The following is a 23108-nucleotide window of genomic DNA, read 5'->3' on the forward strand; positions in this document are numbered from 1 at the left end:
GGTGTGGCCCTAAGAAGACAAAGAGACAAAAGCCAAAAAAAGGGGGGGGATTTCTCAGTACAAGGTAAACACCACCACGAAATGGCCGTATGTCCCTCCGTTTTGCTGTTGGCTCTCTCTTCCTACTCTTTCCTTCTCCTTCTCCCCCGCCCCCCAAATCTACGTTAACTATTTGTTGTAAAGCTCCCAATTAGGTTGCATCTGAGGAAAAAAGCAAAGAGAAGCACAGTTATCTCACATATATGTATTTCCTGAATATTTAGTGGAATCGATTTTGTAATTCATTTTTTGTAAATACGCACTTGATCTGAAATTGTTTCTTTTCCCATCTTTTGGCCTATCTTGGTCTTGAGCTGCCACGAGGCCAGTGTAAATATCACCTCTACTTTAAACCTTCTCAGACTGCCTCAAGCCATCTCTTTCACCTAAAAAGTACTGTGGGTTTCACTGTCTTTCCTATGTATTTGTTAATTGATTATTGGAGGCTTCAGGAACTGCCTTGATTATTTATTTTGTGCATTTTTTCTCTTTCTCCATGTCTGTGTTTTATCTTTCTTATTAGATTGCAGTTTCTCACAAAATATTGTATGTTAGGGGTTCTAAAATCGTGTGCTTCTGAAAGATGTGATGTTCTCAGTGAGTGTATGGGAACCTAGTTCTTGCAGCCATCCCAATTTGCTTCACATTCCTGTGGAGAAGTTGTTTAAAAGTCACCCCGGAATTCAAAAGCTACCCTGGCCTGCTCATTGAGTGGGGTTCTCAGACTCTCTTGTCAGTAAAAACACCCCGTACTACCTTAACAGGGCGTTACTCAGGCTACTTTCTCACAAACCCTACTTCTTTAGCCCTCATAATTTTTTCGTTTGTCTGTAAAGACTGAGCTTGATGCCCATGAATCTGGTCTTGGGCAAAGATGACATGAAGACCTTCGCAGGCTTAAGGTGAGTTCAGTTCACCAGTGAAGAGCGTGCGTCTTGCGAACACGGCTCAGCAAGGAAGGAAAGGAAGAGCATGGCTTCCCAAGGCCACATCGTGTGTCACCGCTGTCAGTAATTCGACCAACAGCCTCTCTCGCTTCTGCTTCCGCTTTGGTCCAGTGGGGTGGTTGGGAGAACAAGGCGTGGAAATGTAGCATTGAGCACAACGCTAGTGTAGCCACTCGACCATGGAAATGTAGCACTGAGCACAACGCTAGTGTAGCCACTTGGCCATTTGCCTCCTGACTTCTTTCCCTACCATGAAAGGAAGGACAGATGAAAGTGAAATATGCTGAAATATTTACAAGAGCTCTGAAAGCAGTGGTGTCTTTTGAGGCACCTCTCCCCTCTGATCCCCTTTGCACGAGGTCCAGCAGGCACCTCAGAGTGCTTGTCTACTGAGCATACACACACGAAGAATGAGAGCAGTGGGAAGCGTCTTGGGGGAGCTGTCCTTACTACACACCAGCGCTGGGACAGGACCTGGCAGGACTGGTGGAGACGGACGGAAACCAAGTCCTGGAGCCGCTCAGGACTCGGCTCGGTCCCGATTCCAGCTCTAGTCCAGGGTACTCATTCGTAGCCAAGACTGGGGAGGGGCTCTCTGTTCTGTGGGGCGTGGTTTTCCCACCTGCTTACATGAGAGCTCAGAGTGCTGTCTGGTATTGGGTTCATCTCCTGTTCTCCCTGCTCTGAGCAGGAGAAGATGGGAGGGAAAGAGACAGTGGGCTTACAGCGATACAGACAAACATAGCAAGCTCCAAATTCTTATTTTTTGATTCTGCAGAAATGCCTATTTTTTATTTTGCAGAAATGCCTATTTCAGCAGAAAGAGCTTACTTACAAAATGTTTTCAAATGTATTAAAGATAATAACAGAATTTATTAAACTTACTTACTAGCAATCGTTTGTTAGACGTATTTTCCTGTTTACTCCTTGTAACCACCCCATGAGGCAGTTCCCATTATGACACACCTTCTCGGTGAGGCAAGTGCAGCGTAAGAGATCCCCTAAACTACTTTATTTGGTAGAGGGCTGGCATTTGAGCCGAGGCAGTCAAAGTCTACATCCATTCTAGTGGTTTTCAACAGGGGACCACTCTGCCTAGAGGATGCAGTGAATGGTATCTGCTCATGACTGGGGGCTTCTTCTGACGTCTCGTCAACAGAAGCCAGGACGGCTGCCAAACACCCTGCAATGTGCAGACAGCCTCCACAACAAAGAGCTGGATGGCCCAAACTGTTAGTATAGCTGCAGTTGAGAAAATGATTTAATTCTGCACCGTTTTCTCCAGAAGTGGTTTCCTCTTGATCCCAAATCTTTTGCTCCAGCCAGGTGTGTTATCATGGATCACTTACCATTCTCAATCCAGCCACGTATGTACATGGCTCCACTCCGAGGGGGGGTCGCCTTCTGCGTGGCCGTGTTCACTCCTCCCAGAGCCCACACTTTTACGCTGTATCGACCATTTGCATCGTAAGCTGTAAAATACCTCGAGTAGATACCGTCATTCTTGGTAGCATCAGCGCCTGGACAGGGAAGTGAAGGAATCAGTTACTGTCCTAAAGGTAGCTGGGCATTTGTGTGTTTCCAACTCATCTGCAAAATTTCCAAAGCACAGATAATCCAGTATTATCTCCGGGAGAGTTTAGGACCTGACTGTGTTAAGGATGAGGTATGCTTCGTGTGTGTGGTGTGTGTGTGTTATGTGTACGTCTTGTCTTCCTGAATTGGGGTCTTTCTCTTTGAAATCACGGATGAAGTCATGTGTCACTGTTACATCCAACATGGCCCAAGATCACTGCTCAACTACGTATCTATGGAACTGAACTGAATTTCCAAATGTTACTGGTGAGAAAAAGTCATTATATGTGTTTTTTTTTTAATTTATTACTTTTTCTTCAGGGTAGACAGAATTTGTTTTAATAAGGTTACTTGCTTCTCAGGAAACAGTCAGGTTCCTTCTGAAAATAAATGGAAAATTTTCTTTCTCTCTCCCTGTTAGACTTCCTAAATATCAAAATAATAGGCAGAATGTTCACCGTGGGTGTGAGATAAGAATCCACGTAGCTGTAGGAGTCCCATAAAACTGTACTTGAATCCATCTGTGCTGCTTTCTAAATGTGAAAGTGTGTGGTGACAATAAAAAAAGAGGCCCCATCTACCTACCTACCTACCTACCTACCTATCTATCTAATTTTCATGCACCCTCCTAACACAGAACAGCTATGAGTTTTCCTCTTTACGAGGGTGTGGAACAGCCACTGCAGCTCCCTGGAGTCTGAGCCTGTTGATCTGGAGCCACTGATGTGCTGGGCTTTACAGAAGCTCAGGCAGACCCTTCTTGACATTTTCCGACATTCTGAAATACAGGAATCGTGGGGAGGCAGAGACCCCCCAGCCAGAGCCCCAGTGCTGGACCCCTGCTCTTAACTGCCCTCCCACAGCAAGCCTGCCTGCTGTTCCCTGCTTGATTCTTGGGAAAGAAAGATGCGTTCTTCAGTTTCTTGGGTGGTTACCTGCTCCGTTGTCCAGTAATTCCAAGGTAACTGTTTTCCCATTCTCTGATTCTATCAGGGCTGTGACCTTGGCCCTGAGAATGGGCAGGGTTCCTTGGTGAATCTTCGTGTAAACTACCATGGGGCTGGGGAATTTGCCCGTGTCTTTGTTCATTTTAGAGGTCACGGTAACCGGAGGCAGGGTAGCGCTGGACGCACGGGAGCTGACGGTCAAAGTCAGGGTTTGTGAACTTGCTTGCAGGCTGTACTTCCACATGCCAACCTACCCAAAGCAAACGGAGACATTTCCAGTTAATAACTTTGGGTGACACACCTGAGGTCAGTCCACCTCTCCCAAGAGCCTATCTGATACCAGTAGGTTAAAAAGCCCATCTAAGAAGATTCTTGACACGCTCTCAGCCAAGGGAAACGTTCAGATGTTTGGGCGAGCTACATGGTTCGTGTCTTGAGGAAATCCTACGTGGGGAAAATGAGGTTTGAAAGCGGGTCCTTATCATAGCCTTGGTATCTGAAGAGCAAGATCAAATCGACAGGTTCCTGAGGAGGAGGAAGTGGCTCTCACGACGCCAGAGCTTCAGGGGTCATTTTGCATCTTGACTGCGGTGTAGCTGAAGCACCTGGAGGAAATATCACCAGTTTCCTTTTTCTTGACCTGCCATCATACTGAGTGATTTTCATTGGATGGAGATTTTTCCTAGTTCTTTCTTTCATCCAGTACCAACTCTTATTTTTTAAGCAACCACCCTCATTTTAAAAGTCAAGATTATTCTGTAAAAAAATAGATTTTATCTAGTCAATTTGTGAGCAGGGGAAAAGCAGAGCCCGTACCTTGGCCGTGCCTGGGACTTGGAGGTAGGCCATCTTGTTGTGTGTGTCCACCAAGAAGCTGTCCTGCTTCGTTCCGCTGGGATCCCAGAGAAGGATTTGGGGAGGGACGTCGGTCCAGGTGATGAGAAACAAAGTGTCCTTCCCCACAGTGCTGTCCACCACCACTGTGCCATTCATCCACTCGTTGTTCTGGAGGGTTAAGCCCCTGCTCTCCAGCTGTCGAGAGAGACAACACTTAACTCTCTGAAGACACAGCTCCCATCTCACATTGCTTCCATTCTGCCCCCGGCCCCCAGGTGCCCCATCGGAAAGCCTTCCGTGAGGCCCGGCTCCTTAGTCTGACACTTGGAGCCTGTAGTGACCCAGTTCTAAATTGCTTTTGCAGCCTCAGCTTCCACGGTGTTCAGCCCTGCCCCCAAGCCAGACCACTTCCCCGGACGATGCTCACGAATCCCTGACCACACGACTGTCACAGGCCCTGCTTTTCCTGGAAGTCCGTGCACGCATCTCCATTAGTCTCAGCCTCGCCTAGCCTCCGAAATTCGGTTCAGAAGCCACTTTCTCCATGAAGTGTTCTCTGAGGTCCACCTCACGTACCAGCGGAGGGCCCTCTCTCCTCCTCTGAGCCCCACAGAGTCCTGTGTCTGTCAAGCCTCTGACGTCCTCACGCTGCGTTTGCCTTACACCCACAGGTGTCCACGGCTCATCTCATTACTAGACCGTAAACCCTTAAGGGGACTAACCAGGACTTCTATCTACCCATATATGGATTGTTTGATTTGCCAATAACTCACTCCTCGGTGCTTGTGGAGATAAATGAAATGAGCCAGTGGCCAAGGCTGCTTTGTTGTTCAGAGTCGAATGAAGGAGCTGGGGAGCAGAGGTGGAGGTGGAGAGGGGCTAAGGAGACTGGAGAAAGTGTGATTTTGAGGATTTTTCTCCTGGGGGATTACTTATGGTCCTTCAGTGGATACCAACTAGAGACGGCGTCCTGGTCATGGAGCCAGACTGCCTAGTTTTGTAGGTTTTGTCGATTAGGATCTGAAGTGTGGAGAAAGCAAGGGACCCTTAGATCTGTTTCTTTCTTTCTTTTCTTTTTTTTTTTTTTTTTTTGTCTTTTTGCTATTTCTTGGGCCGCTCCCATGTCATACGGAGGTTCCCAGGCTAGGGGTTGAATCGGAGCTGTAGCCACTGGCCTACGCCAGAGCCACAGCAATGTGGGATCCGAGCCGTGTCTGCAACCTACACCACAGCTCACGGCAACGCCGGATCGTCAACCCACTGAGCAAGGCCAAGGATCGAACCTGCAACCTCTTGGTTCCCAGTCAGATTCGTTAACCACTGCGCCACAACGGGAACTCCTAGATCTGTTTCTTACAGTGTGTGGGTAAAGGAATTTTGCTCGTGTCTCTGTCTCTATCCCTTTTAGGTTTCTTAAATATAAAAATAATGCTCACGGTCACAGTTAATGACAGACCTGGGAACAGGATCGAGGTGTCTGGGCTGACAGCAGGGGCTTTTCACAGCACGAATCACTTTCCATCCATTATGTGAAAATCTTGGCACATATCAGGATTTGAGGTAATGGAAAAATAAACCAAGTAATCCCTGAATACTTGTCCTGGAAAATTTATATTGGGATGACCTACTCTGAAGACAATTCTGAGCCAATTATATTGCCATGGGTGCTTGTTAACAGATGTTAAAAAAGCATTCTTGGATCCATTACATTTCATGTTGCTGGTTTCTAAGAGGAAGTCATTAGTATTGTTGTCAAACAAGAAACACTAATTGCCTTGTTTGATTGAGTAGTGTTGGTATTTTAGGAATAATATCTAATATTAGGCAGAAACAATTTTAATTTTAATTCACAAGTAGAAGAATGTAGACCTTAAAACTTTTAACCATTAAGCTCGCTATCTTGGCTGTAGTTATTTATAAATGTGCAAAACCAAAGAGCGAGGAGTCTGACCTGGATGGAGCGCTGGGAGACAGCTCCGTTCCCGGACGAAAGGGCCCCGAAAGCGTCAATGAGGCCGTTGTTCTCAGCCTGGTCTGAAGCATATGTCTGCAAACCACCTAAGATGCAGTTACATTACCAGCAGTTATTTTCTAGAAAGCAAGTGTTTGCAACACTTAGCTATTGTTAAGAGAGCAGACTACACAAAATGAATACTCTGTTGTGTTATTAAAAGTATCAATAGATCCATATCAAATAGGTGTCTGGATTAACTCGGAAGCTGATACTAAGTTTTTAATCCTACTCAGTGATAGCTTCCGTGGCTGCTGCAGCCATCTGCAGAGCAGCCACGGATCTCTGACGGAGCTCGTAACTTAAATCTCAGGTTTGAAGGTCATGCCCTCTCATTTGAGAGAGTCCACGAAGGTTTACTCTAAGCCTATTGATTTATTCTTATTTTAGACATAATCTCAGCAAGCTTGACTTTCACGTTTTCTCCGAAATCGGGAAAGAGGTCTGTGTTACAACCGTGAGAAATAAGGCGGGCCGGGACAGTTAGGGCAAGGGCTGTGTGGCGTAAACAATGGAGCGCGTGTGTTCCAGGCGATGCCATCCCGCGCTGTTAGAACAGAGGCGGCCAAGATGGCATTCGCGCCTGCCGTGCAGACCAAAGGGAGCCCTGCTGGCTGCCTGGGGCGCCTCGCCCGATGCTCTGACCTGGGCTGGGCGTCTCTGCCCAGCTGCTCTAGGTGTTTGCTGGCGGCCTCCTTTTCCACACTTGCCCTGCCAGGGCAGCCGCTCTGGGGAACGGCATCCTCCTTGACCTCTGCCCTCCCAGTCCGCAGCTGCCGACAGACGGTGGCAGTGGTCAGGAGACCAGCCCTCCCCTTCAGATGGGTCCAGACCTGGGATGCGAGCCCCCTGTGGGGTCAGGCTCCAGCTGGCCTCTGCGCTCACCGCTGTGCTAGCTCCTTTCCCGCTGGCCTTGCTCCCTGCTCCGCCTTCCCCCGGGGCCCCCTCTGTAAACCACACACACCCGGATCCCTGTCTCAGACTCTGCTTCTGGGAAACTCAGCCTAAGACAGGCAGGATTGGGAGCAAATGGTCCTGTCGTTTTGGCTGGCTCAGAAGGCAACTCAGCGTAAAGACTGGTATTCATGATGCTGGCCCCAAGTAAAAAAACAAATAACTAAAAATAAGAACCTACTGCTGAAAAAGCCAGGTGCACCCGGGATCATTCTGAGCCTCCCGTCAGCATTCGGGAAGCACTCGTGAAACCGCACTGTGCTCCCTGTTTGCAGAGGACCCTCTGCGCCTTCAGCAGCCCTCTGCCCCCGCCTTCCTGTTAAAGTCTCACGTCAGATGCCATCTTCCTTGTTCCTCTGGGCTCCCACCTTTGTGCCTCCCTGTACCCTCTGTTGCTAAGAGAGCGCCGGTGTTAGTGTCATACCGTTATTTATTTTATTTTATTTTTTTGTCTTTTTGTCTTTTGGGCCACACCTGTGGCATATGGAGGGTCCCAGGCTAGGGGTCCAATTGGAGCTGTGGCTACACCACAGCCACAGCAATGCAGGAGCTGAGCCACCTCTGCGACCTACACCACATCTCACGACAACACTGGATCCTTAACCCACTGAGCGAGGCCAGGAATCAAACCTGCATCCTCATGGATGCTAGTCGGGTTCATTAACCACTGAGCCATGGCCGGAACTCCTGTCATTTGGTTATATAGTCCGTGCTTGTCACTTTGTCCCCTGGTCTCTTGTCCAGCTGCCAGCTGGCAGTGAGTGGTTCCTGGCAGACCTGTTAGAGTATTTCCAGTCCTGCTAACGTGTCTGGGAGGGGAGTGCGCGTTCTCCCGGGAGTGCTGGGCATCTTCTCCATCGGCCCTCCACCCAGACCCCCGGCTTTAGGGTCAGTGAGTGGAGTCAGTGCCGAACGCCCTCAGGGTAAAGGGCTGAGTGGCCAGTGAGTTCACTCCTCTCTCTCCCCACCCTCCCCCCGCTCCCCGGGTCACTGGAGCTCACCGTCCAGTGGAAGGGACAGTGCAGGGGACTCACCAGCCATCCCTCACCTGTCATCTGCGACAGCTCCTCCAGCTCCTTCGCTGCCGAGGGCCCAAGGGCGACCGTGTGGATGATGGCTCCGCTCTGCTTCACCTCCGCGAAGCACGCGCTTATCGTGTTGTCCTCCCCGTCAGTCAGTAACACGATCTCAGATCCGTCCGTCGGGTATTTCTTCTTGATCACCTGAGGACACAATTCAGGCCTGAGCTGCCATACGCAGGGGATAGCCAAGGTGTTTAGGAAAACTGCAATTAAAGGGGATTTTAAATCAGCCACATTCATGGCACTTGACAGCGGTGCTTCTGGTGGCCAGCCTGCTGTTTCCGCAGCAGAGATGACTCTAAACGGTGGGATTCGGGGCAGTGCTGGGATGGACAGCGCTGAGGGAGCAGAGAGGAAGGTTGTCTAGTTTCCTTCACATGATTTCTCCTTGACGGGTTCCAGAGATTCCCAGATCCCTTCAGAAACCATCCTCGATTAAAGAGAATAATACTGGGGACTAACATATACTCTAGTAATACTAGACTTGGGGCAGATTTTAGCTTGTATGGAACGAGGGAGGAGGGGACCGCGATCACGGGGGAGGAGGGGACCGCGATCACAAGGGGAGGAGGGGACCGCGATCACAAGGGGAGGAGGGGACCGAGATCACGGGGGAGGAGGGACCGCGATCACGGGGGAGGAGGGGACCGCGATCACGGGGGAGGAGGGACCGCGATCACAAGAGGAGGAGGGGACCGCGATCACGGGGGAGGAGGGGACCGCGATCACGGGGGAGGAGGGACCGCGATCACGGGGGAGGAGGGACCGCGATCACGGGGGAGGAGGGACCGCGATCACAAGGGGAGGAGGGGACCGAGATCACGGGGGAGGAGGGACCGCGATCACGGGGGAGGAGGGGACCGCGATCACGGGGGAGGAGGGACCGCGATCACAAGAGGAGGAGGGGACCGCGATCACGGGGGAGGAGGGGACCGCGATCACGGGGGAGGAGGGACCGCGATCACGGGGGAGGAGGGACCGCGATCACGGGGGAGGAGGGACCGCGATCACAAGGGGAGGAGGGGACCGAGATCACGGGGGAGGAGGGACCGCGATCACGGGGGAGGAAGGACCGCGATCACAAGAGGAGGAGGGGACCGCGATCACGGGGGAGGAGGGACCGCGATCACAAGGGGAGGAGGGGACCGAGATCACGGGGGAGGAGGGACCGCGATCACAAGAGGAGGAGGGGACCGAGATCACAAGAGGAGGAGGGGACCGAGATCACGGGGGAGGAGGGACCGCGATCATAAGAGGAGGAGGGGACCGCGATCACGGGGGAGGAGGGGACCGCGATCACGGGGGAGGAGGGACCGCGATCACGGGGGAGGAAGGACCGCGATCACAAGGGGAGGAGGGGACCGTGATCACGGGGGAGGAGGGACCGCGATCACGGGGGAGGAGGGACCGCGATCACAAGAGGAGGAGGGGACCGCGATCACGGGGGAGGAGGGGACCGCGATCACGGGGGAGGAGGGGACCGCGATCACAAGGGGAGGAGGGGACCGCGATCACAAGGGGAGGAGGGGACCGAGATCACGGGGGAGGAGGGACCGCGATCACGGGGGAGGAGGGGACCGCGATCACGGGGGAGGAGGGACCGCGATCACAAGAGGAGGAGGGGACCGCGATCACGGGGGAGGAGGGGACCGCGATCACGGGGGAGGAGGGACCGCGATCACGGGGGAGGAGGGACCGCGATCACGGGGGAGGAGGGACCGCGATCACAAGGGGAGGAGGGGACCGAGATCACGGGGGAGGAGGGACCGCGATCACAAGGGGAGGAGGGGACCGAGATCACGGGGGAGGAGGGACCGCGATCACAAGAGGAGGAGGGGACCGCGATCACAAGGGGAGGAGGGACCGCGATCACGGGGGAGGAGGGGACCGCGATCACAAGGGGAGGAGGGGACCGCGATCACAAGGGGAGGAGGGACCGTGATCACGGGGGAGGGAAGAGAGAACCATGATCCCTGCTGAGTGAAGGAGCTGGGAGCCCAGGAGCCTGTCGCTTGGCTGTGGCCTCCGTCTGCCCAGGCAGCAGGGCCCAAGAGGCCGAGACAGGGCTCGATTTGGATTCCCGTGTCTGCTGCCCACCACTGCCGTGTGTCCTGGAAAAGATGCAAAGGTGCCCACAGACCTCGAAGTGCAAATGGGTGGGGCCGACCTGCTGTAGAGGCTGAGGGCTGTGCAGCCTCACTCCGGCCGGATGCAGGACATGGGGTGCTCAGGCCTTGTTTCCCCAGTGAGAGCTGGGGGGGGGAAGGGGGGGGAGTCCGCCCCCTTCAAGCTCAGCAGACAAAGTCCAGGGACCCCAGCTCCGCAGACACTGCAGTCAGACCTGACCAGGGCCTTGTGCAGGGACAGCACAGGATCCAAGGCCCGCACCTCCCACCCTGAAGTCGGACGCAGGCCCCCCACCCGCTACCAGGGTCTGCTGGGCAGGAGGAGCATCTAACTTGCAGTCGTGCCTCTCACATACTCTCTCTCCCCTCTGCGCGGAGAAGCAGAACCAGAGGTGCCCTCTTCACCACCAGGCCACCTGGCACTAGTCATTGCCCTCGGGCTTTGCATAGCAGGAGCTTAGTAGGACATGTCAGGAATTTTATTGTCCTTCTGCCTCCCTTACTTGCTACTTTGCAAGCAGCAGAGGCAGGAGAACACAGGGGGATCTGGAGAAGGGTTTTCAGCTGACTCTGTAGCCTTAGAAACCAGTTTCAGGGAACTGGCCTTCAAAGTGGAATAAAGGCCAGAGGGACAGAATGGCTGAGTGTGCCAACATGACGGTGAGCTGGAAGCTAAACATTCCTGCACCTGCTCCAGAATAGGGAGCAGCTCCATTGACGCCCCACGCCCCACAGCAGGCAGAGGGTAGACTGCCCAGACGCTGCCAAGCTTCTGAGACCTTAGACCAGCCAGGTCCCTCAGCCTCTTAGACTTTATTTCAAGGGACTAGATAGCCTAAAATAGAGATAGAATACCTATTCTATATTTGGCACCCTTAAGCATCAGATATAATCACATAATTCAGTTGTATTTACTGAGAAGCTCCTCTGCAAAAGATATTGGGCCAGTAGCTTGGATGGATTAAAAGGAAAGTCCTATCTCTGAAGAAGTTTTGTTTGAGCAAAGAAGATGACAGAAGAGCCAAAAGTTGTAAGAGATGTTAAAAGAAGAAAAAAGTCCATAGGATTCAGAAAGACAAATTGTTGAAAGGATCAGGAACAATTCAAGAAGTCGGTAAAAAATTCAAGAAATAAGCCAGTATTTGCTTGCCTAAAAGGAGGTCCTATATGCCCAGAAGTCTGGAGTGTTAAGCTACCTCCAAACTGAACCATAACTCAGGGTTCACTTTTTTCCTAAGAGATTCCCTCTTTTATCTGTGTCCTTTCTTAATAGCATCATTAATTTATGCTCATACACTTATTTCTGTGATCATGCAGTTAATCTCCCGCGTAAGACTACAAGCTCTATGACAGCAGGTGTGGTATCTGGCCCTTGTGGTATTCTTTTTTTTTTTTTTTGTCTTTTTAGGGCCACGCCCACAGCATATGGAGGTTCCCAGGCTAGGCAGGGGTCAAACTGGATCTGTAGCTTCCGGCCTATGCCACAGCTCACAGCAATGCTGGATCCTTAACCCACTGAGCGAAGCCAGGGATCAAACCTGCGTCCTTACGGATGCTAGTCAGATTCGTTTCCACTGAGCCATGATGGAGCTCCTTTTGTGATATCATTAATGCCTAACAGTGCCCAGCATGTAGAAGGCACCTGGTAAATGGATACAGAAAAGCATGAATGCACAGGTTCAGAAAAACTCAAAAGCATAAATGTTACCAGTAGCTTTGGGGGGGCCTATGTTGTTGCATCATTTGAGCCATTGCTCTGCCCTTGGTTATCTAATCAACTGGACACTAGGCATGCACAGAAACACTGCAAGGGGGTTTCTTAGGAGACACAATTGTAAACACTGGCAAACGATGGTAGGGGAACTTGTCTCACAGTAAATGCGGAGCGAAGCCCCGAGCAGATGGATGTTCCTCCCGAGGCTGCTGTGGGTAAGCTGCGGGTAAGCGCGTCTCTTTCCGCGGCGCTGTTTATCTGGACGAGTTCACTTTTTACATAGGCAGCGCTGTCAAATGCCACCATCCCAACCCAGGCCCCTTGCTCCACTGTCTGCAGAAGGAAGAGTTTGCCTGCTTGATTCAGTCGCTTAAGACGGCCACCAACCTGCGTGGGAGCAGAAGAAAAGCAGTCAGCTGGGTTTAGATGGACAGACGAACAACAGGACTGCGAGAGGGAACTTGGACATGGCTGCCTCAACACAGAGCACCTGACAGGCGTACTCAAGGCATAGCCTCACATAGAGGCAAATGTTTCCTTCATATTTGGTAGCATCTTTGGATGGGATTTTAGGGCTTTTGCATAAATAGCCCTAAAAGGTAAAGCCAGATTTGGCTGTAGTTCAAGTATTAGTTTCAATGCTCATGGGTTCTGTCAAGCTGCGTCGTGTCAGGGAACCATAAAAACGTTACTACTGTGTAATTCATCGAATCTTTGCCCACAAATTGAAAGCTAGTTTAATTGGGCAAACGAGCCACCTGATGCTGACTTTTTGCTGAATAAAGTTGAGGTGGGCATTTCTGATGAAAAGGCTGCTGCTGCTGTAACTGTTCTGACCCTGCGGTTGTGTTTATTCCCGGCCAGTTCCAGGCTGTGGTCAGATCATCTCGAATGCAGTGCGAGACGAGCATCCGAAAGACCACCACTCCCTGGACCTACCGTCATGCTTCCAGACTTGTCGAGGACTAGACACACGATTCTCTGTCCGATCTGCAGCAGTGAGAAGGTGGGCGCGGGTGGCTGTGTTGTCATGGGAGTGGTTTTCTTAAAGTCTTCAGAATCTTGGATCACTTCCCATGTGCTTCGGAGATTGCATTTTTGGTTTTGGTCGTTTGGAGCTTCTTTATTGTGGTTTTTTTCTTTACAGAATTCAACCACCTGAAATGGTCGATAAAATGACAGAGGGAACAGTAAACTGCTTGTTTAAATCTTTAGCACTCCGATTAAAACATTTTAAATCCCCCCTCCCCAGTCCGCTCTGTTACCCCACCACCTCGGCTCCACCCCGCAGTCAGTGCCAAGCACTGCTGGGGAAAACAACAGTCAGACCTCGACCTCACTGGACCCTGTTTCCCTGCGCTCAGATCTACCTCTTCCAGCGACCACCACTGCCTTCCGTCCACCCACATCTCGGCATCCCCCCCCACCCCCCGACCCCGGGACGGTCTCCTCTCTCCGTCCTTTCCCTTCCCGCTCCGTTCCTGACTTCCCGCTGACTTACAAACACCTGGCTTTCCAACTTCCTACACCCAACGCTCCAGCGCTCTCCGGAAGCCACCGAGACGCCCTGCAGGATCCCCGGAGTTCCTCAAATGCTCAAAAGGGAACTCCTCACCTTTGCTCCGGCTCCGCTCTTCCCGGCACCGAACGGGCCTCCTGACTGTTCAGCCACCTGGACCGGGAAGCGGAGCGCTCCTACTGCCCTCCCTCTTTGACGTAACCAAGAGCCACACATCTTCCTGCCTCTCCATGTCGTCATCTTCCCTCCTGCTCCGTCACATCTTCCTGTCTCTCTGTTTCCTCATCTCCCCTCCTTCTCCGTCGCTCAAGCCCTCACGGTCCTCCTTCGGCTACTGCAGCCTCCGGGCTGAGGTTTCCAGCTCGCTCCGTCCTTAACTGGTCACTCGCTCCTCGGCGCCAGGGCCCTCCTCCTTCTCACGCCTGTCCTCGAGATCCTCGTGCGGCGCCTCGGGGCTCACACTCTCGATCCCCACCACCTCCCCAGCACACCGTGGCCTCTGTGATGTGGGTTTTCACCCCGCTCTCCAGCTCGCCCTGGGGCTGTGCGCTCTGGGTCTCTAGCTGCCCCCGCAGCGGCTGAGCGCTCAGACCTGCGGGCTGTCCTAGGTCTGTGTCAGCATCTCCACTGGTCGAGGGATTCCTCCTCCTCTGTCTTCGGCATTGTGAACTTTACCTTCGTGTTGCAGCCAAAAGGTGCTTTTCCAAGAGTCTTTTCATCTCATATCCTTCCCCCAAAGAGTTCCCACTCAGACTGTGGCCTTACAGAATCTGCAGAAGCTTCAGGAAGGCTCTTTCACACTGTGCTGCACTTTCCCCACGAAAACCCACCTATGACAGAGGCCTGTTACCAAATTTTGCTTCCTCAAAACGTAGCCCTTACACACAATAAAAGCTAAATATACGTTTGTCAGGGTTTTTTGGTAACCTTAACCAATCTGTAAATTCGTTTCTTAAAAAAGCTATAAAATGATGGAATTCCCACTGTGGCACAATGGAAACGACCCCAACTAGGATCCATGAGAATGCGGGTTTGATCCCTGGCCTTGCTCAGTGAGTTAAGGATCTGGCGTTGCCGGCAGCTGTAGCTCCAGTTGGACCCCTAGCCTGGGAACTTCCAAATGCTGTGGGTGCAGCCCTAAAAAGACGAAAATAATCTATAAAATGGCAATAGTAGTTACGCAAGAATTAGAGAGGAGCATGAGCAGTGGGCACAATAGTAACACAGCCAGTGAAGGACCGTGTCTGCTCCTCTCCAAAGCTTCCTGTGCCAACATTTGGGGACTGAAAAAGGAGGCACCATGTGTAAAGACCTGGTTCCCCTCTCAGTGGCTTTACAGTATTATCGTTCAATTAAAAATCCTGGGAGTTCCTGTTGTGGCTCAGCAGGAACGAATCTGACCAGTATCCATGAGGATGCGGGTTCAATCCCTGGCCTCACTCCGTGGGTCGGGAATCCTGCATGGCTGTGGCTGTGGTGTAGGATGGCAGCTATAGCTCTGATTCTACTCTTAGCCTGGAAACTTCCATATGCCTTGAGTGCAGCCCTTTAATAAAAAAGAAAAAAAAGAAAGAAAAAAAAAAACAACCTAGGTATCGGAGATTCTAGTAATTTAGAAAGGAATTGTTAGCTGTAAAACAGTTATTTTTCTATTTGCATGTTCAGATTGTTTTGATAGTTTCTGTATTATCAATGTGGCTACTTTTTAGCAAGAGAACAGGAAAACCTTTTGTATAAGCCCCAAGTAAAGGTTCCTAAAGCAGACTGCACACCATTTTAACTGTGGTTAATTTAAAATAATCTAGTCCCGCTCTTGGAAGTTTCTGGGTAAGTCTGGACCTAGACTGCAAGGCCAGACAGAAGGATGGTCCTGGGGAGCCATACGCTCGCTACATCACGTTTTTAAAACTCACCCCACTGTTACAGACAGACGCTTGCAAATTCCTTCATTCTCTACTCCAAAAGGAAAACGTTCTTTTATGTGAGAGGCTGGAAGGTAGGAAGCACTGCCCGCTGAAATCAGGTAACTGAGGCATTTATCTTCGCTGGTACAAATTCACTGACATCCATGTTTGGCATTAGCAAAGGTAATTGTCAAATTTACTTTATAACCAGTCGGTCATTAAAAAACCGTGCAGATGGCCCCTACCCTGGCGTCGTGTGACTTCGGAATTTTTTTGACTTCATGACTGTGGAAAAGCCATATACATTCGTGCAAACCGTACCTCCCATTTTGAACTTTGACCTTTTCCTGGGCTCTCGGTGTGCGGCGTGGTAATCCCTGAGGCTGCCGGGCCGGCAGCAGAGCCACGGCTTGGTAACCTCGAGACCGTGCTGGTGAACCACGCTACCCCAGGGCCGCCGCCGTTCTGCTTTTAGCTCAGCACGGTATTCAGCAGATGGCGTGAGCCATTCAGCACCAGGTCATCATACGCAGGCTCGTGCGGGATGATCTTGCCCAACTAGAGACTCATGTGTGTTCCGAGGCGCATTCGAGGCAGGCTGGGCTAAGCCGCGATGCTCCCAGGTCGGGAATGTTAAACGCGTTTTCACCGTGTGACATTTTCAACCCGTCGTAGGGTTATGGAGCACCACCCCATCACACACGGAGGAAGATTTGCATTTCAAAACTAGTTAAAGCTATTACAACTGTGTACAAACGCCCTAAGGGCACCAACACCCTTAAAAGGATGGAAAAACTTAGTCAACAGCCCAGAGCAGATATGCCCGCTGAAAATAGATCTCTGAAAGTTAAATCAACAGCTACTGCTCACGTCCTCAGTAGCGGCAGAAAAAGTGTCTGATCCCTCGGGGTAAATGTCCTACTTAACTAATGTTTCTGCTTTTCTGCCGTTAAGGATATCTCCAGTAATTCTAAGCCTTAAACTAAAGGCGAGAGGGAGGCAGTTGATGGAGAAGAAAAAATGGACCGAAGGCAGGGCTCTGGGGAAGACAGGACTGCATCCCTGACTCTGCGTTCCTGGCTTGTCCCACGGACGCCTGCTGCTCACTCAGGACTTGCTAACATTTGACCCCCTCTCGAAGCATCTGGAAGGAAAACCTCACAAAATGTACACGTGTCGAGAAAAAAAAAAAGAAAAGAAAGGTCAGAGCACTTACCGATTCAATGCTCTGTGCATACATTATGGAGGCCTTCTCGCTCTGCTGGGAATTGGGTATGAATTCACACTCTTTCTGGTACAGCCCCGTTACTCCGTCCAGTCGGCACCGTTTGGTGACACAGCTGCCTCCTTGGCACTGCGGTACTCCGATGTCACCTCTGATGTCTGCCGAACATCTGAAAATGCATCACGGTTAGACGGTTAGACGCGTAGGTGCTATGCTAATTTCGAAGGCTTGGACTCTGCGGCCAGGCTCTGTAGATAGCTCTGTCCGCAGTTTCCTTTCATAATTCCAGAAACTAATACATCCCCTCAAATAGCAAATAAATTCTCATGAGAGTAATTTCTGTTTGCCAGAGAGTATCTGAGCGCTTCCCAAAATAGCATCAGAAGGTATTTCCACGCAGCAGAAAAGCTAAGGCTGGCTTACGGTCCCTGGGGTCTCCGTTAGGAATTGATGAGGGTCAGAGCCTGAGGCATTTCCCAGCCTAGTCCCTCCTTCCCGGAAGATCGGGAGCTGCCTTTTGTTCCCCTCAAAAGTCTCGTCGACATTTTTTGTTTATTTTGACCTAACTAGTTTATGTCCTACAGTTTTTGTATAGTTCTTGTATGTTCAAGGGTATTTTCAATTTTTCTTTATGTGCTTATGAGTTTTGTTGCCATTATTAATGGAATGCTTTTCCGGCACATTTTATTTTTTGAGTATGTAAATCATATATGGACACTTAGAAAATTTGGAAAATAGCAGAAGAGTATAAAGAAAAGAAGAGAAAACTCACGTCCCACTGTCAGAAATAAACTCCTGCCAACAGTAATGGTAGCACGATAAGATTTCCTTCTCTCCGTATCAGCGGAGCTTGTACGTGCAGCTTGGCTCATTGCTTTTTTAAAAAAAACCTTAGCATTTTTAATGTACTATTATAATTCATAATAGTTCAAAGCATGATCCTAATAATTTCATATTTTGATACTATACTATGAATTTAGCCCAATGTACGTAATTTTGTTCCCCCCTCATTTGTCAGTACTAAAAATGAAACCTCCATGAATAAATACATTTTCCCATAAAATTTTGACTGCATTTCCAAGTTTGCTATATGACCGATTCCCCAAATAAATTATCAGATCTAGAAGTCTGAACATTTTAAAACCTGTTGATAGAGCTCATTCTATCGTTTTCTTTAAAGTGGATTGTTAAATGTGAAATTACTAGATCCAGAAATAGGGAAAATTTTATTAGAGATTTGATGTGTCACCAAATTGCTTTTCAGAAGAGCTGTGCTAGTTATGACTTTAGCAACTGTCTAGGGGAGGCCTCATCCCACAGACCGGACTTAGAGGCAGTAAATGATTCTCATCTTTGTCACACTTGCACCTCTTTGGTCTCTAGTTAAGTCTCAACCTTTTCACATGTTTATTGCCCATTTTAATTTCTTTTATAAATTATGTGTTCTCCTCTTGTGTCTATTTTTCTATTAGGGTGCTATTGTTTTCCTCCTGGTTTTCAAAAGTTCTTCATGTCTTATAATGATAAGCTTTTAAAAGCCTGTTTTTTAAATTATTGTGGATATCTTTTCATCTTTTTTATTTTTTTATTTAGTTTATGTTTGACTTATGTACATTTTAAATTTATATGTAGCCAAATTTATTATTCATTTGACTATATTATTTTCTAATTCTTGAATGCATAGAAAGAACTTCCCTTCATATAGGAGTTCAATATTTATTAATATTTTTCTGGTTTTCATTCTGTCTTTTTTTGGTCCATGCCCAAGGCACATGGTATTTCCCAGGCCAGGGATCGAACTCATGCCATAGCAGTGACCCGGGCTGCTGCAGTGACACGTCAGATCCATAACCCACTGCACCCCAAGGAAACCCATTATGATTTTATTTTTTTATATTGAATGAGTCTATCCTATTGAAGGAGTGCCTGTTAATATTTTCCCCCCACATTGTTAAAAATTGTCCTGACATCTTAAGAAGTCTTGTTTTTCCTTATGGATTTACCATTTTAGCTATATTAAATAGTAAATTACTTGCCTGCCAGTTCACATCATTTTAATTAATGTAGCTTTACGGTAAATTTAAAATTCAACAAGTAAAAGTTTTCGGTAAATTTAAAATTCAACAAGTAAAAGTTTTCTTTATTACTGCTTTTTTTCAAAAATATTCTTAGCTACTATCTACTGAATAAACTAGGGTTTCAAAAATGAGGTAGAAGTAGCGGTTCCCATCATGGCTCCGCGGAAACAAATCTGACTGGCACCCATGAGGTTGCAGGTTTGATCCCTGGCCTCGCTCAGTGGGCTGAGGGTCCAGCATTGCCGTGAGCTGTGGTGTAGGTCACAGACATGGCTCGGATCTGGCGTTGCTGTGGCTGTGGTGTAGACCAGTGGCTACAGCTCCAATTTGACCCCTAGTCTGGGAACCTCCATATGCTGAAGATGCAGCCCTAAAGAACAAACTAACAAACAAAAGGTAAAAATAGATGTACTTTTGACTAGAGTCAAATCTATATAAGACCTAAATATTAATTTGGGTCAGATTTACACCTTCCATGATTTGAAAGTCTCTCATTTAATCTTGATTTTGTTAAAAATTCCTTTAGAAGGATTTCATGGTTTTCTTCAAATGTAACTTCCACATTTCCTCGAGTTTTCCCTACTTTTATTATACCTTTGATTGCTATCTTGAATGTAGCATTTTTCCCGTTACATTTTGGACTGGACTGGGTATTGTTAATACATGAGAAGGAAGTGTGAATATTCATTTTGCATCTGGTCCTCTTACTGACATCCCTTCTCAGCTTCAGTTTGTGTTTTCCCCGCGGGCTCTTAAAGTGGACCACATATCATCTGCCTGAGAGCATCTTCTCTCTTCCTTTCTAGAAGCCCCCAGCCTCCCCAGTGCGCTGTTGCATTGCTACGACTTCATAAACAAGGTCAGGTAATCATGGCGATCCCGTCTTATTCCTGGGATTGTCTTTGGTGATTTTCTGTTAAACGTGATGTGGGCTGTTGGAGTTGGATTCATGTTCTCTCTCATGTTAAGGAAGCCTTCTCTTGTGTACAGTCCTGTCTTTTTTGTGATTGTTTCTAGTCCTTAAAAGTAATTTTTAAAATTTGGTAGGCAGGAGTTCCCGTCATGGCTCAGCGGTTAACAAACCCGACCAGTGACCATGAGGTCGCAGGTTCGATCCCTGGCCTTGCTCAGTGGGTTAAGGATCCGGCATTGCCATGAGCTGTGGTGTAGGTCTCCGGCCGGCGTGGCTCGGATCCAGTGTGGCTGTGGCTGTGGTGTAGGCGGGCAGCTACAGCTCTGATTCAACCCCTACCCTGGGAACCTCCATATGCCGCGGGTGCAGCCCTAAAAAGACAAGACAGCAGCAACAACACTGGTAGATAAGCAATACATACTATCTGTCTGTTATAATAAAATCTCATAATAGGAGGACAGGGTCATCATATAGGTTTGCTGTTGTTATTGGCAGGGAAGGAACACATTGCAAATGCAGCTATTTCGAGGAGCTCTGGACAGGAACGTGTCCTAATGAGCTTTCCTCGAGGGGATGCACAGGGTCTGTCCGGAAGCTCTGCAAGGAGCAGTGGGAAAGGCGGATGTCACGGTGGAATGGCATCTGCTGGCTAAGCTTCCAGAGGTGCCTATCCAGCGTCGGATCCTGTCGGGGGAGCGACCCTGGGGCGTGGTGTCTCTCGTGTAGAGGGAACCAGCCTAAGGGATCTAGAGGCAGAGGGTCCGTTTCCGCGCACAGTGATACAACGATGAGGGAAAATGCACGTGGGCCGAGCTGACAGGCTCTGACTGGAATGAAGGGGACAGCGGACAGCGGTCTGGGAGCCTCGGGAGCCCAGGGCAGCCTCCTGGGAAACGGTGCCGTGTGAAGGCAGGAACCAGACCCAGGCTGGGCATCTCCCTACACAGCCATGGGGGGCGGGGCGGGGCGGGGGGCAGAGCTGGGAGCAGGAGCCAAAAAGGGTATTCTGCCCACTGCCGCCTCTACAAAGAGGGCGGTGTCTTTAACTCAGCCCTAAACGGGCAAGGCTATCAGATTCCTTTTCAGGGGCTGTTGGAATAATCATTTATTTTTCTTCTTTACTCAATATATTGGTTACTTACCTAATATCATAGCATCGTCAGATTTCCAGTCGACATCCCTCTTGGTCTTAGTGTATTTATTATTCCCTTCATCCTGCTGGGTGTAATTTACTATCCTTTCATTTAAAATCTTTCTAGAAAGCCATATCCGCATAATTCTTTTTCATGGCATCTTTCAGATTTTAGTATATGAATTATGCTAGCACTTTTAAAAAATTAGGAAGTTCCTTCTTTTTTATGTTTGTACTAAAGCAGTTTATATTCCCTGAAATTTTTGATTGCAAGGACTCACCCGTAAAACCTTGGCCACCAAGGTGTTAGGTGTTCAGTTCGCCTTCTACTGACGCTATGCGGCACTTTATTTAAATTGGGAATCTTCTGTTCTGTTTTAGTATTGGACTGTCTTTAAAATGTCGAATACTTAATATTTGGAAGTTAAGTTCTGAAGCCTCTCCCAGGCCCATGCACGTTCACACAGATACCGTTCTACCTTTAGGCACTGAAGCTTTGTTTAGGTCACTGATGATGACATAAAAAGGTGACGATCCTGAACACAGCTCCTGTGGATTCTTCTGGCTGTCCACACACACACACACACACACACAGAGGATTTACCGCTGCAGAGTAGAGAACGCAACTAATTAAAGCCTTGGTAAAGTGGGTAAAAGTGGTAGCTTTATGGCAATCTGAAAAAGAAGGCACTGAGAGAATGAGAGATAGAAGATAAGACAAAAGACTTTTTAAAGTAATCAATTCAAGATAAAATTGGTTGCAATTTAAAATAGTTTGGGAAAAGTTAATCGCAGTGTACATACATCACTGGTTTGTTCCTTCTGTTGGATAAGTAGAACTTCTGCTCGTTGTTGTACTCATTAAACACGCCCCATCGCAGGTGAGCCCATTCGTGAACAAATACCCTTCCTGTGAAAGAAGAGTTTGAACATCTGATTACAGAAAGAATGGCACCATTACCCCCCTTCTTAGGGGTTAGTTTTTGAAGCAGCTAAGATTATTTATTTTTTAAAAACCTTTTATTATAGTTGATTTACAGTGTTCTGTCGATTTCTATCGTTCAGCAAAGCGACCCAGCCATACATATATACATACATTCTTTTTCTCATATTATCTTCTGTAATGTTCTATCGCAAGTGATTGAATGTACTTCCTTGTGCCGTAAGCAGGACCTCATTGCTTATCCATTCTAAATGTAATAGTTTGCATCTACTAGCCCCCAAATCCCGGTCCAACCCACTCCTTTTTCGTTTTAAACCTTTCATTGAGGTAGAGTTGATTTACAAGGTTGCAATAATCTCTGTTGTATGACAAAGTGATTCAGTCTTACCTATCACACATCCATCCTTTTTCAGATTCTTTTCCCATAGAGATTATCTCAGAATATTGGGTAGAGTTCCCTATGCCAGTCCCAAATCCTCAGTCCATCCTCCCCCCCACCTGTCCCCTTTGGTAACCGTAAGTCTGTTTTCTCATGTATCTGTTTCTGGTATGCAAATAAGTTCACTTGATCCTTTTTTAGATTCCACAAATAGGTGACATCGTGTGGTGTTTGTCTTTCACTGTCTGACTACCGTCTCTTAGTATGATAATCTCTAGGTCTAGCCATGTTTCTGGAAATGGCATTATTTCATTCTTTTTTATGGCTGAGTAATATTCCATTGCATATATGCACCACATGGGATTAATCTCCAAAATATGCAAATGCCTCCTGCAGCTCAATATTAAAAAACCAAACAACCCAATAAAAAATGGGCAGAAGATGTAAACAGACATTTCTCCAAAGAAGACATACAGATGGCCAAAAAGAAAAGATGCTCAATGTCGCTAATTATCAGAGAATGAAAATCAAAGCTACTCTGAGGCTCCACCTCACACCAGCCAGAATGGCCATCATCAAAAGGTCTACAAACAACAAATGCTGGAGGAGATGCGGAGAAAAGGGAACCCTCTTGCACCGTGGGTGGGAATGTGAATTGGTACAGCGCTGTGGAAAAAAAGTGTGGGTATTCCTCAGAAACCAAAAATAGAACTACCATGTGATCGAGCAATCCCACTCCTGGGCATGTGTCTGGAAAAAACCATAATTTGAAAATAGGGAGTT

General features: G+C 48.6%; 2 protein-coding genes across 7 annotated transcripts in view; one reads left to right on the forward strand and one right to left on the reverse strand.

Moving 5' to 3' along the window:
* Nucleotides 1–23108, forward strand: part of ODF2L (outer dense fiber of sperm tails 2 like) — a 604788-nt gene that overhangs the window by 422676 nt on the left and 159004 nt on the right. The window lies entirely within an intron of this gene.
* The window catches only part of CLCA1 (chloride channel accessory 1), a 34473-nt gene that overhangs the window by 3287 nt on the left and 8078 nt on the right, over nucleotides 1–23108 (reverse strand). The window contains 9 exon segments of one of the 2 annotated variants that reach the window (NM_214148.3): nucleotides 2336–2506; nucleotides 3497–3758; nucleotides 4325–4540; nucleotides 6297–6403; nucleotides 8359–8533; nucleotides 12392–12619; nucleotides 13172–13390; nucleotides 16872–17049; nucleotides 21808–21913. In NM_214148.3, the coding sequence (NP_999313.2) occupies nucleotides 2336–2506; nucleotides 3497–3758; nucleotides 4325–4540; nucleotides 6297–6403; nucleotides 8359–8533; nucleotides 12392–12619; nucleotides 13172–13390; nucleotides 16872–17049; nucleotides 21808–21913 (1662 nt within the window). 2 annotated transcript variants of the gene reach the window in all.

The sequence above is a fragment of the Sus scrofa genome, chromosome 4 (genome assembly GCF_054392235.1).
Source record: "Sus scrofa isolate SSC_HxYL_T2T_F1_AM1 chromosome 4, Sscrofa_HxYL_maternal_Yorkshire_Landrace_v2.0, whole genome shotgun sequence".
NCBI classification, from domain to species: Eukaryota; Metazoa; Chordata; class Mammalia; order Artiodactyla; family Suidae; genus Sus; species Sus scrofa.